General features: G+C 44.4%; 1 protein-coding gene and 1 pseudogene across 2 annotated transcripts; both read left to right on the plus strand.

The window, feature by feature from the left end:
• The first annotated feature begins 503 nt into the window (after positions 1-503).
• LOC115381310 (tripartite motif-containing protein 16-like) lies at positions 504-5,937 on the plus strand. Of its 2 annotated transcripts, none has more exons than XM_030082592.1 (2): positions 504-551; positions 3,978-5,937. In XM_030082592.1, exon 2 carries the CDS (start codon positions 4,088-4,090, stop codon positions 5,603-5,605), a length of 1,518 nt encoding a protein of 505 aa, XP_029938452.1. In that variant the 5' UTR covers positions 504-551; positions 3,978-4,087; the 3' UTR covers positions 5,606-5,937. The 2 variants fall into 2 exon arrangements, with proteins under 2 accessions (XP_029938452.1, XP_029938460.1); XM_030082600.1 differs by lacking the exon at positions 504-551 and adding an exon at positions 2,678-2,697.
• Positions 5,938-11,346: 5,409 nt separating this feature from the next.
• Positions 11,347-15,815, plus strand: LOC115381340 (tripartite motif-containing protein 16-like; annotated as a pseudogene).
• Positions 15,816-17,767: the final 1,952 nt, after the last annotated feature.

The raw sequence follows: 17,767 nt of genomic DNA on the forward strand, positions 1-17,767 counted from the left end.
GCGCTACGCCCCCCCCCTCCCATTTGTAGCCGCCCCCCCCCCCCCCCCCCCCCCCCCGCCCCCCCTCTCTCTACACTGGGCTGGAGCCGGGACTGGGTGTTTATTTATGCAAATAAAGCGTGTTGTCATCAAACTGATGACGAGTGGGCTCGGGTCCAATCCCCTGCCTGTATGAAACAGAGAGGTGGGACCTGGGTGGGACAGGTAGCCGCAGTGAGTTGCTCTCCAGCAGCTCACGCGGCTACCTCTGTGACCGATCTCGTTTGGGTCTCGCGAGTTTTCGATGCCCTAGGTAGGTCCTACGTATCAGTGACGCCGGGCCAAATCTGAGCGGGACGGCTCAAAAGTCTTAAAAGTCTGCCTCTGGCTTTCTCACGTCGAACACACCTAGTGATTGCTCGCAGCCTGACCACCCCTCCCTCAGATCAGTGGGTGGAGCTCACATGTTGACACACTGCCTGGGTGGAGATCAGACTGCAGGAGAGTTTCATTTCTCCAGAAGAGAAGCCGACAGCAAAGAGTCTGGACGCCTCCTGAGGATTTCTACTGATGTGAGTAGAAAACTAACAGTTTGATGAGGACAGGACTCAGTGAGGGGGATTTACAAGAAACACAGCAACTGCTTTACTCTCTCACACTTCCTCTGTTGTCGTAGGATGAGTGAGCTGGGGGGTATTGCACAAAAGTAGGATAAATACATCCAGGATAAATGAAAATGCGCGGCTTGAGTCAGCCTAGTCGGTGTTTTCTCTGATTAATCGGTTGCACGTTTGCCGAGCCAGGATGAAAAGACGCGGCTTACTCCAGCCAGGTGAGGAGCATCAGGATAAGTGCGCGTTCACGGTGTTCTTCAGAAGACCATGGCTGTGTTCGAAACCGCATACTGTCTACTACATCCTTACATACTCATACTATCCATCCTGCATCCTGCTTACTCAGTCAATCAAACAGTATGCGAAGCGTTTACACTACAGCATACTACATAATAACCCACAATGCATTGCACTTCTTCCATTAGCAGAAATCGATCTGCTCAAGCTGATTTCACTTTAGCTCTAAACTCGTCAAATGTAAAACTTCATCGGGATTTTTTTTTAAATTAGGCGACAAAGTGGTCGTTTAGAGCCCGAGTGTGTCGTTTATTTGACCGAATATCAGCCGTTTATGATTTTGTTCGGACGAATTCGGAGAAATTCAAGCCAGCCGCAGTGAGCAACGCACTTCCGGTTATATTCACCAAAATAAACCCCCCTTTCCCTTTCTCATGTAAAAAAACCTCAGTGATAAATCTGTGCTTTTACTTTGAAAACAAGAAGGCAATCTTTCAGCAATATATCTCGCTTAACATCGCCGTTTGGACCGGTGTCCCGTTAACGGACCACTTATTATGCCAATTATGATGCTTTACCGACGGAGAGTTTTTTCGGCTCTTCAACAAAGATCGGCTCGCCGTCTTCGGTACATCATGGTCGCTTTCAGCATGGACTTGTTCTCAGATGTAAGGGTTATTTTTTCGTTTTTTTGTTTTTCTTTTTTTTACTATTTTTAATCATTGTCAATCCAATCACAAATCTCGTAATATGACATACCTACGAGCACAAACAATGGAGGGAAGATTAAATCTAGAACCATACTCAGCTTGCTAAATGTACATCATGAAGAAACAGTCATTGTGAACTGAATAAAGTTTATTGAAATGTCCGTCGCGTTGCATCTTGGGCAATTTCAGTATGAGTAGTGAACACACGATGTATACTCAACATTTCTGGCGAATGCAGTATGCATCCGGGAACTTCTCGCATACTCAAAATCGCATACTGCCAGTGTGAACACACTGCATACTCAATAAGTTAGTATGAGTAGTACGTAAGTATGCGGTTTCGAACACAGCCCATGACATCGATCACAGAATCACAGATTGAAAATGGAACAAGGACGAGCATCTTACTTCACACGGGATGAGCAGCAGTGTGCGGACTATGGGCTCTATGCACAACTCAACCACTTCCTGAACTTCAGGAGCCTCCTTGTTTCCTGTCTTTCATGATAGGTCGAGCTGATTAATGCAGGTGTGTCTGAGGTAAGTTGTTACAGAGGTCAGACACACCTGCATTAATCAGCTCGTCCTATCATGAAAGACAGGAAACAAGGAGCCTCCTGAAGTTCAGGAAGTGGTGAAGTTGTGCATAGAGTCCATACTGCGGCTGTCGGGGGGGCTCACTTAAAAAGGGGGGTGCCCCAGAGCGAGGACTTTACACAAAACACGTCCATTAATTTCACTCCATATATTCCAGCCTGTACGTCTGCTTTAAGTGACGTTTATGGCATAGCGCCCCCACGCTTCAATGATGAGGATAAGTACTGCATGCAGGCCGCAGCTTTATTAAAGTGAAATAGTGACGCTCAAATCATCCACTAAAAATGGCCTAATTCTGCATATGACCCATGATTATGATCATACAAAAATGATAATAACAACAATAATAATAATAATAATAATGATAATAATAATAATAAAATACAGGAAATACAAGGGGTCAAACAGCATTTTGCCAATATTTAGGATATTTATTTAAGAAAATTTCAACTCTGTGTCCGTGCTATCTATTGAATCAATTGTCCTCCTGCTGTGTTCCGTTTCATCCCTCATCTGTCATGAATAACAAAACTGTCCGGCCAGAAAAGAACCTGCAGCAGGTGAAAACCAAACATAAAAATATTCTGCAGTCTGTTCAGTTACTTAAGTGTGGCCCAAAGAGCAATTATCAAATGAAGTGATAAATTTGTTGCCTTCGGAGAATGAATTTCTGTCTGATTTTAGCCGTTAAAAAAGTGGCGTCAGAATGATGTGGGACCCTTTCACTCCTAAAGGTGGAGTTCTGAAATAGGACGATTTTCCTATTTTCAGGAGACAGTTAAGACAAAAGGATATGCTGTCTGTTATATTGTCGTCCATTTCAGTGGTGTGATACATTTATTTTTCCTTTGTTTCTCATTTTACTCATTGTGTAGCTTCAGGGTTGTTTTACTTTATTTCTTATTCTTTATTTTTTACATCAGTGTGGTTTAGTACCAATTTCATTAAGGTTTTTTTTTCCATTGTCTTTACAATAATTGTGAACCTTTTATTGTCGGACTTGTATTAATAAAGACAGGATTCTGAAACGTCTGTGTTGAAAGTTATGTTGGTCTTCATATAATCTGAGCAAGAAAATAATACTAAAGTCAACCAGACCCTGCAGATGCAATGACTACAGTAATAAGATTTGGCTGCAGGATGATTAAATTATGTAATGTGTAGAAAAATCAAGGAAATGCTGTAAACCACACCCACTTCTCACATTGTTGACAGCAGTTTAATCTTATCCTGGGTAGTTAGCCTGTTGTGGAGCAGGTTAGCTGCAGAGAATAAGTCACCATGGTGACTTGTCCGGGATAAACTTGGCCAGCTTTTGTACAATCGACTTGAGGCTAACTTCGTCCAGGATAACCACAAGATTACCACAGGATAACAACAGTTTGCCGGCTTAATCCCTTATCCTGGTTTCAGTCCAACTGGTCCTGACTACACCGATTGAGGTTTCGCTGTGTTGATTTCTTGCTTCATTCCTGCTCCCTCACTGTGAGGCTGGCAGTGAATTTAGTCCGTTTGTCAATTATTGGACAATGTTTGGCAAAGGGCATCTGATAAACGGTTGAGTAATTTTTCAGAAACTCCAAACTTCCATCTGTTTAGATGGAAGTTTAAGTGTTTTTTTGTTTTCAAATCCTCCAAACCATATCCAGATGTATCCCATCCTGAGTCGCAGTAGTCACTCAGTCCCTCACAGATGTGATTATTACAGTGAGTTGAAAAACAAGCTGAGAGCTTCAGCTTCCTGCTGAACGACGGCTGGAAGGTGAAGTGAAGCTGCTGGGTCTCCTGAATGTAATCAGCCTGTGACGGCCTCTCCCTTCTCTGCCTCCTCCTCTTTCAGATCTCCTAGCTGAGGATCACTGACGTCTCAGGAAACCAGAGGGTCCAGCTTCAAACCTGTTGAGCAGGAGGAGAAACTCTTCAAACCCTGGCTGTTGCTGAGAGGAGAGGATGGCTCAGAGAGGATCTCAGCTGGACTCAGACAAGTTCTTTTGCTCCATCTGTCTGGATCTCCTGAAGGATCCGCTGACGGTTCCCTGTGGACACAGCTACTGCAGCAACTGTATTAAAGAACACTGGAATGAAGAGAAGATCAAGGGAATCTACAGCTGTCCTCAGTGCAGGAAGGAGTTCAGACAGAGACCTGACCTGGAGAAAAACACCCTGTTAGCAGAGTTAGTGGAGGATCTGAAGAAGACTGAACTCCAAGCTGCTGCAGCTGATCTCTGCTCTGCTGGACCTGAAGATGTGTCCTGTGATGTTTGCTCTGGGAGGAAGCTGAAAGCCGTCAAGTCCTGTCTGGTCTGTGTGGCCTCTTTCTGTGAGGAACACCTTCAACCTCACTACAAAGCAGCTCCACTGAAGAAGCACCAGCTGGTGGAGCCCTCCAAGAAGCTCCAGGAGAAGATCTGCTCTCTTCACGATGAGGTGATGAAGATTTTCTGTCGCACCGATCAGCAGAGTATCTGTTACCTCTGCACCATGGACCAACACAGAGGCCATGAAACAGTCCCAGCTGCAGCAGAGAGGAGGCAGAAGCAGAAGGAGCTGGAGGAGAGTCGACTAAACATCCAGCAGAGAATCCAGGAGCGAGAGAAAGAGGTGAAGCTGCTTCAGCAGGAGATCGCTGAGCTGAAGAGGAAAGACGTCCAGCTGGAGCAGCTGGCTCACACAGAGGACCACACCCAGTTTCTGATCAGCTACCCCTCAGTGTCAGCACTCAGTGAGCCCACACACTCCTCCAGCATCCAGACTGCTCCTCTCAGATACTTTGAGGATGTGGCAGCAGCTGTGTCAGAGAGCAGAGACACAGGGACTAAAACCTCAGTGAGAACCGCTGAAGAGGAGCTTTTACTGCTTCAACCACAGCCAAAGACCAGAGCAGAGTTCTTACAATACTCTCAGCAGATCACACTGGATCCAGACTCTGTACACAGGTTTATGTTGTTGTCTGACAGCAACAGAAAAGTAACTTTTACATCAGAAAAACAGCCTTATCCTGATCATCCAGACAGATTCACTGAAGATCTTCAGGTTCTGAGCAGAGAGAGTCTGACTGGACGTCATTACTTTGAGGTGGAGTGGAGAGGAGAAGGAGTTGTTGTAGCAGTCTCATACAAGAACATCAGCAGAGCAGGAAGGAGAAATGAATGTGTATTTGGATCAAATGAGAAATCCTGGGCTCTCCTGTATGATAAAAATTTGTCTTTTCGGAACAAAAATGTTTATTCTTCAGTCAGTCATAATGCGTTGTGCTTAGTCCACAGAGGTAACAACTCAGCTTCTCAGTCCTCCAGAGTGGGAGTGTACCTGGATCACAGAGCAGGTGTTCTGTCTTTCTACAGCGTCTCTGACAAAATGACTTACGCCTACGGCGTCGAGACCACCTTCACTCAGCCGCTACACGCTGGGATTGGATTTTGCTTTGCGAATGAAGGAAACTCTGCAGAGACCCTGAAACCTCAGTAGAGACTCCATCAGATCTCCTTGTGTGGTTTTCTAAATGATCCTCCACACTTTCTGAGCTGAGACGATGAGATTTCTGACAGGAGGAAAACCAACAGATGGTCGCCCGTCTTCTCAGAGACTTTCTACATTTTTAATGGTTTGGAGTCATTGAAAAAAAGTTGAAAAATTGATGATAGTGATGATGTTTGTAAATCCTGTGATCTCTTCTTTCTGTGTGGTGCTGAGATTGTTTATGAGTCCTGAACGTAACACAGTCAATCTGCTCGTACTGCAGAAATCCAGCTGGTGGCGCCACTGCCACTGAAATTCCAGTCAATGAAGAATGTGTGATGTGAAAAGACAATAAAATGATTCTCTGGGATCATGGTGACCGTGTCAGCCTTCAGTCTCCTTGTTGTACTGGTTATGAATGCCACAGGAGGATTGTGGGAAGGTTTGAGTTGAAGAGAGTTCAGTGGGAGGGCCAAGCTGAAACACCTGCTCAGGTGAAGTGACAGGACAGCATTCACACATGAGGAGCATCGAGGCAGCCACATCCCACTGATCAGACACACCAACACTGATGCCACACACTCTGCCTTTATCATGTATTCATGGGACAAGAAACAATGTGGCATCTCGATCTACCATCTTACACCACACTGACACTCAGGAGTGTTTGTGTCATGCTACTTGTGCCAACTATTAAGGAAAAAATAATTGGATTTCTTCTCGTAGCATATTGATTTTATTAGAAATCCTCCATGGTTAAGAGCCAGAAGGGAAGATTCAATCTGTCAAAAATAGTTTTTTCCATCATGTGGCATTTTAAGTGAAAAGGTCATCAAACCCATCAGGTGCCATAAACATCCCACATTCATCTTGATCAGAAAAAAATGTTTTGAAAATAATATACAGTATATATAAATTTAGAGTTGAAAGTTTTTCTTCATGCATTATCTACATATTAACAAAATTAAATAATCAAAAGTTAAAATCACAACAATTTCAACATGAAGCCAGTTTTAGTTTTAATTTGTGATGTAAAATAAAGAAATATTCCAAAAACCTCTTGAGGCTGATGCTGGTTTGGTTCTTTCATGGCAGCATCAGTGATACCTTAGCTTAGGTCAGAGTATGTCCCACTTTCCCCTACCTCACTTTTGTGCAACTGGAGCATGGACAAGATATCCTGGCTTAATCCCTGATCTTAGTTTTTGAGCAACCGGCCTCTGGCAGCGTGACTGTGTTTACCTGGCACATGGAGCTGGGTCACAAGGAGAGGTAAGGCTGAATTGATTCAGCAAACAATCAGTTTTCCAGATGAAAAGACGACGGGTCTTCAGGTGATCCATGGGGAGAAGATCGGTCTGTAAGGTAGAGATACCATCAGAAACAACGTTTCAGTCAAGCAATCACCTGTCATTGTGAAACATCCCGAATGCTGGTCCAGGAAAAACTCAGGGCCTGTTACCATGGCAACAATACTCTGGGCCAATGAAAATGCAGCTTTCTGGAAATGCTCGGGCTCCATGTCTTTGTTGACAGTGGAAGCACCAGAGTGTCATGACTCCCAGTCTATTTTCTCCTGGACTTGGTAGTGTTGAAGCAACTGTGAGAGAAAGAAGAGCTCAATTACAGATGGAGGGCTTTAACCAGGTGCCAACCTCTGGTGTTGAAAAATGAAGCCAATGTCGAAGTGTAGAAAAGCTGTAACACAAAAGCTGATGTTGGTTTCTCAAAGAATCCGAGTCCCCTTGGAACCCATTCAATAATGCCAAATTTCAAAGTGCAGATAAACACATTAAAAGTCCAGTCCAAACTCTGTCCATCTTTGTGGTCTCGCCAGTCCTCAGACCTGGACCCCATAGAAAATCTGTGGAGGGACTTCAAAGTCCCCAGGACATTGAACTGAATTGAAAATTGAAATGAAAGTCCTTTATTTGTCCTTCTGGGGGAAATTTCAGTGTTCCAGCAGTAGTATAACAAAAAGGAAAAATAATTAAGAAATAGAATAGAAATTTTAACATTTAAAAAGCCAACCTTATATAGAAAAATTAAATATAGACTATATAGAAATTTAAGACAGACGTTTTTGTACAATATAAGCCACCTGTCATGGTGTGGGAAGGAAGGACCCAATCGCAGGCAGCCAGGTGGATCAAAAACTCCTTTAATTCCGAAAACACCGGAACACAGGAACAAGCAGAGCTGGCACAGGCAAGGAACACAGACTGAACACGCTGACAGACCCACAAGGAACCGACAGGAAACAGCAAGGGAAGCAGGGCTTAAAAAGAGGAGAGCACAGGCGTCACACATTAGGGTGGTAACGAGACAGGTGACTAGGCAGGAGAACATGAGGAGCAGACAAACACAAAACAGACCCTGAGCGCCCCCATCTGGCCACAGGGGCACAGGGCGTGACACCGCCACCAAGTCTGTGGTCTTTCCAGTTAATTTGGAGGCATTTCTGCTGGCACCAGTCCACAAAGTTCTGCATCAGTCCTCTGTACTCCCGATTGTCATCATTTGAAATGAGACCAACAATCGCAGAGTCTTCAGAGAACTTCTGCAGGTGACAGCTGGCCGAGTTGAACATGAAGTCTGCAGTGTACAGGGTGAACAGAAAGGGAGCCAAGACTGATCCCTGTGGGGATCCTGTGCTGCAGACCACCACAGTCCCGGGCCCTGACAAACTGTGGTCTGTTTGTGCGGTAGTCCAGGATCCAGCCCGAGAGGTGGTGATCCACCCCTGTGACCTCCAGCTGGTCCCTCAGTAGAACCTGCTGGATCCTCACAGTGCTGTCAGGCTGGTCCAGGTGGGACAGAGCTCTGTCCAGGAGGAAGACAACAGCATCGTCCACCCCAATGCCAGGCTGGTAGGCGAACTGCAGCGGGTCCATCGATGCGCTCACTGGAGGGCGGAGATGGGCGAGGACCAGCCTCTCCAGAGCCTTCACCAGATGAGACGTCAGAGCCACCGGCCTGTAGCTGTTGAAGTCCTTGGGGTGAGATGTTTTGGGTACAGGTACCACGCTAGACGTCTTCCACAGCTGTGGTTCTCTTCTCAGCTTCTGGCTCACGTTGAAGATGTGTCACGGACCGTGACAAGATGAGCCTGATGATGCTGCACAACTGGTCTGAGCAGGACTTGAGAAGCCTGAAGCTGAAACCATCCGGATCAGCCGCTTTCTTTGTCTTCATCCTCCTGAGCTCATTCCTCACCTGGGAGGGAGTGAGGGAAGGGCTTTGGGGGGGGGGGGGGGGGCTGTAAGTGTACCCACAGACTGTGAGGGTAGGGACCACTTACTTATCTGTTTCATCTCATCTGTTTGAGTGTCTTGCCCAAGGACACTTCGACATGCAGACAGAGGGAGACAGGAATCAAACTAACAACCTCCCTATTGAGAGACGACTGCTCTCCCCACTGGACCACAGCCGCCCATAAATACTGTCATACTGTAAACAATAGAGCTCTGCACAGACTGACCCGACGTGGTGGAAAACAGTGAAAAAAGTAAAAGAAGGAGCAAAGCAAACTCTCATGGTGCGGAAACCGTGAAGCAGACCACAGAATACAAAGAAAAAAAAAAAAAAAAAAACGAAAGGAGGGAAATTAATCACGACCTAGTAGGAGCTGCTGTAACAGGCTGCCACTCGCGCGGCACCATCTTCGACGGAACTGCTCTACAGGAGCGCTGCTGGAGGAACGGGACAAAATACCAGCTGCAGTGTGTGAAGACCTGCAGTAACCCTTTGACCTCTGTTATTGCCAAACACAAGTGCTGAGTTGAACTTTTGTGATCAACCAAATACTTATTTTCTACAATGATTTACCAATACATTCCTTAAAAATCTTCTGTGATTACCTGGATTTTTTTTTTCACATTAGTCTCTCACAACTGAAGCGGAGCTATGATGAATGTTACAGATCTCTGTCAACATTTAAGTGGGACAACTTGAACATTTGGTGGATGATTAAATACGTTTTGGTCCCACTGTAACCACCTGCAGACAGCGGATCATGTTGAATGGGCGGATTATTTGTTCTGCGCCTGCGCTTCCCCATGCAAAGTGATGCAATGAGGGCTGATTTATCTTGGGGTGATTTTCACCAAAATTCCATCTGGTCTGAACGGAAAATGAAAGCACACTTTAATTAACAAATCTGTAATGTTCAAAACAAACACGTACACACATACACTTCAGACTGAGTTCAGAGGATGCTCAGGATGAGACACGAAGACGTCTGAGCTTCTCTTCTCTCCAGACCAGTGTTTGATGGAGGAAGAGGATCAGAACAGAGCTGAAAGAGCTGAAAGACTTTAGAAATCCTTTCTCTGCTGCACATGAAAACCACCTGACCTTAACTGTGTCTGTCTCCAGTGACCAATACCTGAATTTTACAGTTTAATGGAGGCTGAAACAACTAAAGTTCAAACTGATTATTAACATGACTGCAGCCAAAGTTCAAAAGATCCTGTCAGAGCAAAGGACCAAGAGGTGTGCTTGACTCAGGCATTGAGATTTAATCACTGCAGTTTGCACACAGTCTGTTAATTACAAAAGCAAATATGTGTGTTCAAAGAACTGAAACATATCTTCAATTTACAGCTGCCAGAATGCATATCATTGACCATGAGTAAAACCTGTTTTGTGACGTGATTTTAACTGTGCAGAAGCGGTTTAACACATTAGGTGCGTTCACGATGGCAAAGCCAGAGGTGGACGGAGCTAGACGAAGTAGACGGCGCAGCCGTGGGGCGGAGTTATCAGTCTGCCTCCAACTCGGACAACCCTATGTTCTCCGTGTTTGTGTTTCTCATGACTCCCACCGTGGGGGGTGTTTACAGGCCCGGCGTCCGGGGTGGCAATGCTCCCCCGCCTGTGCCTCCTTGCCCCCCCTGGCTGTCAGAGGGGTAATTTTGTTTTTCTTATTAAAAACAAAAGAATTCATAATTTCTTTTGTGTGTCACATTGTGTTAATTCATATTCAGTTAACTGAAATAAATAAGATTTAGAAAAACAAAATAATTTTAAGTTACGTTTTGGCTTCTGTTATGTGAAGCGTGCTGCTGCTGCGGACCAGGCGTCAAGGGGGGGCAGACTGCCTCGCCCCCTCAGTCCAAAAAATTAATAAATAAAGTTTTCAGTCTATTATATGCTTAAAAAAACAACAGCAAACTCCACTGGCTTGGTCAAATCAATATGAAGTGTTGTGCTATTCAAAATTCCAAAAAAAAAAAAAAAAAGAAGAGGAGACTCCAGCTCTACTAAAGGTGAGAGCTGGTTATTTTCTGTTTTTGTGTTGCTCCGTTACTTTTTCGCCACCTTTGTGCACCCTCCCCCCCCCCCCCCCCCCCCCCCCCCCCCCCCCCCCCCCCCCCCCCCCCCACCCCCCCCTACACTGGACTGGAGCCGGGACTGGGTGTTTATTTATGCAAATAAAGCGTGTTGTCATCAAACTGATGAGGAGTGGGCTCGGGTCCAATCCCCTGCCTGTATGAAACAGAGAGGAGGGCCAGGTAGCCGCGGTGAGTTGCTCTCCAGCAGCTCACGCGGCTACCTCTGTGACCGATCTCGTTTGGGTCTCGCGAGTTTTCGATGCCCTCCGTAGGTCCTACGTATCAGTGACGCCGGGGCACATCTGGGCGGGACGGCTCAAAAGTCTTAAAGGTCTGCCTCTGGCTTTCTCATGTCGAACGCACCTAGTGATTGCTCGCAGCCTGACCACCCCTCCCTCAGATCAGTGGGTGGAGCTCACATGTTGACACACTGCCTGGGTGGAGATCAGACTGCAGGAGAGTTTCATTTCTCCAGAAGAGAAGCCGACAGCAGAGAGTCTGGACGCCTCCTGAGGATTTCTACTGATGTGAGTAGAAAACTAACAGTTTGATGAGGACAGGACTCACTGAGGGGGATTTACAAGAAACACAGCAGCTGCTTTACTCACTCACACTTCCTCTGTTGTCGTAGGATGAGTGAGCAGGGGGGTATTGCACAAAAGTAGGATAAATACATCCAGGATAAATGAAAATGCGCGGCTTGAGTCAGCCTAGTCGGTGTTTTCTCGGATTAATCGGTTGTACGTTTGCCAAGCCAGGATGAAAAAACGCGGCTTACTCCAGCCAGGTGAGGAGCATCAGGATAAGTGCGCGTTCACGGCGTTCTTCAGAAGACCACGACATCGATCACAGAATCACAGATTGAAAATGGAACAAGGACGAGCATCTTACTTCACACGGGATGAGCAGCAGTGTGCGGACTATACCGCGGCTGTCGGGGGGGGGGGGGGGGGGCTCACTTAAAAAGGGGGGTGCCCCAGAGCAAGGACTTTACACAAAACACGTCCATTAATTTCACTCCATATATTACAGCCTGTACGTCTGCTTTAAGTGGCGTTTAAGGCATAGCGCCCCCACGCTTCAATGGTGAGGACAGGTACTGCATGCAGGCCGCAGCTTCATTAAAGTGAAATAATGACGCTCAGATCACCCACTAAAAATGGCCTAATTCTGCATATGATCCATGATTATGATCATACAAAAATGATAATAATAATAATAATAATAATAATAAAATACAGGAAATACAAGGGGTCAAACAGCATTTTGCCAATATTTAGGATATTTATTTAAGAAAATTTCAACTCTGTGTCCGTGCTATCTATTGAATCAATTGTCCTCCTGCTGTGTTCTGTTTCATCCCTCATCTGTCATGAAGAACAAAACTGTCCGGCCAGAAAAGAACCTGCAGCAGGTGAAAACCAAACATAAAAATATTCTGCAGTCAGGTTACTTAAGTGTCGCCCAAAGAGCAATTATCAAATGAAGTGATAAATTTGTTGTCTTCTGAGAATGAATTTCTGTCTGATTTTAGCCGTTAAAAAAGTGGCGTCAGAATGATGTGGGACCCTTTCACTCCTAAAGGTGGAGTCCTGAAATAGGACGATTTTCCTATTTTCAGGAGACAGTTAAGACAAAAGGATATGCTGTCTGTTATATTGTCGTCCATTTCAGTGGTGTGATACATTTATTTTTCCTTTGTTTCTCATTTTACTCATTGTGTAGCTTCAGGGTTGTTTTACTTTATTTCTTATTCTTTATTTTTTACATCAGTGTGGTTTAGTACCAATTTCATTAAGGTTTTTTTTTCCATTGTCTTTACAATAATTGTGAACCTTTTATTGTCGGACTTGTATTAATAAAGACAGGATTCTGAAACGTCTGTGTTGAAAGTTATGTTGGTCTTCATATAATCTGAGCAAGAAAATAATACTAAAGTCAACCAGACCCTGCAGATGCAATGACTACAGTAATAAGATTTGGCTGCAGGATGATTAAATTATGTAATGTGTAGAAAAATCAAGGAAATGCTGTAAACCACACCTACTTCTCACATTGTTGACAGCAGTTTAATCTTATCCTGGGTAGTTAGCCTGTTGTGGAGCAGGTTAGCTGCAGAGAATAAGTCACCATGGTGACTTGTCCGGGATAAACTTGGCCAGCTTTTGTACAATCGACTTGAGGCCAACTTCGTCCAGGATAACCACAAGATTACCACAGGATAACAACAGTTTGCCGGCTTAATCCCTTATCCTGGTTTCAGTCCAACTGGTCCTGACTACACCGATTGAGGTTTCGCTGTGTTGATTTCTTGCTTCATTCCTGCTCCCTCACTGTGAGGCTGGCAGTGAATTTAGTCCGTTTGTCAATTATTGGACAATGTTTGGCAAAGGGCATCTGATAAACGGTTGAGTAATTTTTCAGAAACTCCAAACTTCCATCTGTTTAGATGGAAGTTTAAGTGTTTTTTTGTTTTCAAATCCTCCAAACCATATCCAGATGTATCCCATCCTGAGTCGCAGTAGTCACTCAGTCCCTCACAGATGTGATTATTACAGTGAGTTGAAAAACAAGCTGAGAGCTTCAGCTTCCTGCTGAACGACGGCTGGAAGGTGAAGTGAAGCTGCTGGGTCTCCTGAATGTAATCAGCCTGTGACGGCCTCTCCCTTCTCTGCCTCCTCCTCTTTCAGATCTCCTAGCTGAGGATCACTGACGTCTCAGGAAACCAGAGGGTCCAGCTTCAAACCTGTTGAGCAGGAGGAGAAACTCTTCAAACCCTGGCTGTTGCTGAGAGGAGAGGATGGCTCAGAGAGGATCTCAGCTGGACTCAGACAAGTTCTTTTGCTCCATCTGTCTGGATCTCCTGAAGGATCCGCTGACGGTTCCCTGTGGACACAGCTACTGCAGCAACTGTATTAAAGAACACTGGAATGAAGAGAAGATCAAGGGAATCTACAGCTGTCCTCAGTGCAGGAAGGAGTTCAGACAGAGACCTGACCTGGAGAAAAACACCCTGTTAGCAGAGTTAGTGGAGGATCTGAAGAAGACTGAACTCCAAGCTGCTGCAGCTGATCTCTGCTCTGCTGGACCTGAAGATGTGTCCTGTGATGTTTGCTCTGGGAGGAAGCTGAAAGCCGTCAAGTCCTGTCTGGTCTGTGTGGCCTCTTTCTGTGAGGAACACCTTCACCTCACTACAAAGCAGCTCCACTGAAGAAGCACCAGCTGGTGGAGCCCTCCAAGAAGCTCCAGGAGAAGATCTGCTCTCTTCACGATGAGGTGATGAAGATTTTCTGTCGCACCGATCAGCAGAGTATCTGTTACCTCTGCACCATGGACCAACACAGAGGCCATGAAACAGTCCCAGCTGCAGCAGAGAGGAGGCAGAAGCAGAAGGAGCTGGAGGAGAGTCGACTAAACATCCAGCAGAGAATCCAGGAGCGACAGAAAGAGGTGAAGCTGCTTCAGCAGGAGATCGCTGAGCTGAAGAGGAAAGACGTCCAGCTGGAGCAGCTGGCTCACACAGAGGACCACACCCAGTTTCTGCTCAGCTACCCCTCAGTGTCAGCACTCAGTGAGCCCACACACTCCTCCAGCATCCAGACTGCTCCTCTCAGATACTTTGAGGATGTGGCAGCAGCTGTGTCAGAGAGCAGAGACACAGGGACTAAAACCTCAGTGAGAACCGCTGAAGAGGAGCTTTTACTGCTTCAACCACAGCCAAAGACCAGAGCAGAGTTCTTACAATACTCTCAGCAGATCACACTGGATCCAAACTCTGCAAACAGGTTCATGTTGTTGTCTGAAAGCAACAGAAAAGTAAGTTTTACATCAGAAAAACAGCCTTATCCTGATCATCCAGACAGATTCACTGAAGATCTCCAGGTTCTGAGCAGAGAGAGTCTGACTGGACGTCATTACTTTGAGGTGGAGTGGAGAGGAGAAGGAGTTTATGTAGCACTCACATACAAGAACGTCAGCAGAGCAGGGAAGAAAAAAGAATGTCTATTTGGATCAAATGGCAAATCTTGGGCGTTATGTTGGAATTCTGACAGATTTCAATTTTGGTACAATGGCAATAACTATTCGCCCTTAGGTCCTAAGTCCTCCAGAGTGGGAGTGTACCTGGATCACAGAGAAGATATTCTGTCTTTCTACAGCGTCTCTGAAACCATGACTCTCCTGAGCACCGTAAGGGGCCCCTTCACCCAGCCACTATACGCTGGAATTAGATTTTGTTTTCCTGATGAAGGAAACTCTGCAGAGTTCCTGAACCTTCAGTAGAGACTCCATCAAATCTTCTAGTCTAGTTTTCTAAAGGAGCCTCCACATTTTCTGAGCTGAGACGATGAGATTTCTAACAGGAAGAAGATTTGAAACGAACAGATGTTCGGCCGTCTTCTCAGAGACTTTCTACATGGACGAAAGGATCTGAGACGAGTGTGGAGAGACAGAAACAAGCTGAGTTAGTGAGACTGAGAAAAGTTTCCTGTGCTGATGTTATTAAAGCTGCTGGATGTCTGGGCTCCTCGTCCTCCACCTCAATGAACCAGGTTAATGTGTAATACGGATACTATTCAGCAGATAATCAGTGAATCAAACCTTTGTAAACTTTGATTTTTTTTGGAAAATCACATCAAAGACTGTTATTTCAGGTCATATTGAGTGTTCCGGAATCACTGAAAAAAGTTGAATAACTGATGATAATGATGATGTTTGTAAATCCTGTGATCTTTTCTCTTTCTGTGTGATGCTGAGACTTTCTGATTCCTGAACTTTAAACAGTCAATCTGCTCGTACTGCAGAAATCCAGCAGGTGGCGTCATTGCCATTGAATGAAGAGTGTGTGATGTGAAAAGACAATAAAATGATTCTCTGGGATCATGGAGATCGTGTCAGTCCTCAGTCTCATTGTTATACTGGTTATGAATGCCACAGGAGGATTGTGGGAAGGTTTGAGTTGAAGACAGTTCAGTGGGAGGGCCAAGCTGAAACACCTGCTCAGGTGAAGTGACAGGACAGCATTCACACATGAAGAGCATTGAGGCAGCCGCATCCCACTGTCTGGGATGCGGACAACTGTGTTTACCTGGTATGTGGAGCAGGGTCTTGGGTTCAGTCCAGGGCTGGTGGAGGGTCAGAATCTGTCCAGATGGGAAATGTTGACCCGGCTCCATCGAACAGCGACTGAAACAAGACACAAGGAGAGAGAAGACTGAGCTGATTCAGCAAATAAGGAAGGTTCCACATGAAGAGACGGAGGGGCCTTCAGGTGATCCATGAGGAGCAGATCAGTCTGTACGGTAGAGGCATCAGAAACACAGCTCTGTGTGGTTTCATTGGAGAAACAACAGAACTAACTTGAAGATTTCAGATGAAATTTTGTGTGTGCCTGCCACTTGCTGCTGACAGTAAAGAACCAGTAAAAGTTAAGAGTATGAGTGAACTCCCAGCAGTTCATGGAAAATTCCAGATTCATGAAAGGAACCCTAATATGAATAATGGACGTTAATGAGCGTTTAACATTGTTAGTGAGTGGCTACCTCATAAAAACTTCATGAAAGTCATAATTTCTCTTCCTTCCTACCAGTGACGTTACGAGGATGCCAGGTGTGGGTGGGCATTGTCCACCGCGGAAACTACGAGTGGGGGGGGGGGGGGCGCTGCTTCCTGCATATTTACCAGTTTAGTAACAGTAAGTTAAACTAGAAAAAAATTGCAGTTCCTGAAGAAACTGCAAGTGTGAATGCTGAGCTGAAAATGTTAAACTGTAATGCAGAAAAAGCTCAATCAGCAAAGTTGAAAAATCCTGAAATAAAGTTGAAAATGGTTGAAAAAGTTTGAAAACACAGCAAAAAGTTGAAAAAGGTTGAAAAAACTGCAAAAAGTTGTAAAAAGTTGAAAAAGGTTGAAAAAGGTTGAAAACACTGCAAAAAGTTGAAAAACGTTGAAAACACTGCAAAAAGTCAAAAAAGGTTGAAAAAGGTTCAAAAAAGTTGAAAAAGGGAGAAATAGGTTGAAAACACTGCAAAAAGTTGAAAAAGGTTGAAGAAGATTGAAAACACTGTAAAAAAGTCAAAAAAGTTTCAAAAAGTGTGAAAACACTGCAAAAAGTTGAAATTGGTTGAAAAAGTTTGAAAACACTATAAAAACGTTGAAAAAGGTTGAAAAAGGTTGAAAACACTGTAAAAACGTTGAAAAAGGTTGAAAATGTTTGAAAACACTGTAAAAAGTTGAAAAACGTTGAAAACACTGCAAAAAGTTGAAAAAGGTTGAAAAAGTTTAAAAACACTGCAAAACGTTGAATACGGTTGAAAAATGTTGAAACCGATGCAAAAACTTGAAAAAAGCTGAAAAAGTTTCAAAAAGTTTCAAAAAGTTTGAAAACACTGCAACAAGTTGAAAAAGGTTGAAAAGGTTTGAAAACACTGTAAAAAAGTTGAAAAAGGTTGAAAATGTTTGAAAACACTGTAAAAAGTTGAAAAAGGTTGAAAACGTTTGAAAACACTGTAAAAAGTTGAAATAGGTTCAAAACATTTGAAAACAGTGTAAAAAGTTGAAAAAGGTTTAAAAAGTTTGAAAACACTGTAAAAAAGTTGAAAAAGTTTCAAAAAGTGTTAAAACACTGCAAAAAGTTGAAATTGGTTGAAAAAGTTAGAAAACACTGTAAAAAAGTTGAAAAAGGTTGAAAACGTTTGAAAACACTGTAAAAAGTTGAAAAGGGTTGAAAAGGGTTGAAAACACCGCAAAAAGTTGAAAGAGGTTGAAAAAGCTAAAAAGGTTGAAAAAGTTTGAAAACACTGCAAAAAGTTGAAAAAGGTAGAAGAAGCAGTGGAGT

This window comes from Salarias fasciatus, chromosome 3 (assembly GCF_902148845.1).
Source record: "Salarias fasciatus chromosome 3, fSalaFa1.1, whole genome shotgun sequence".
Lineage (NCBI taxonomy): Eukaryota > Metazoa > Chordata > Actinopteri > Blenniiformes > Blenniidae > Salarias > Salarias fasciatus.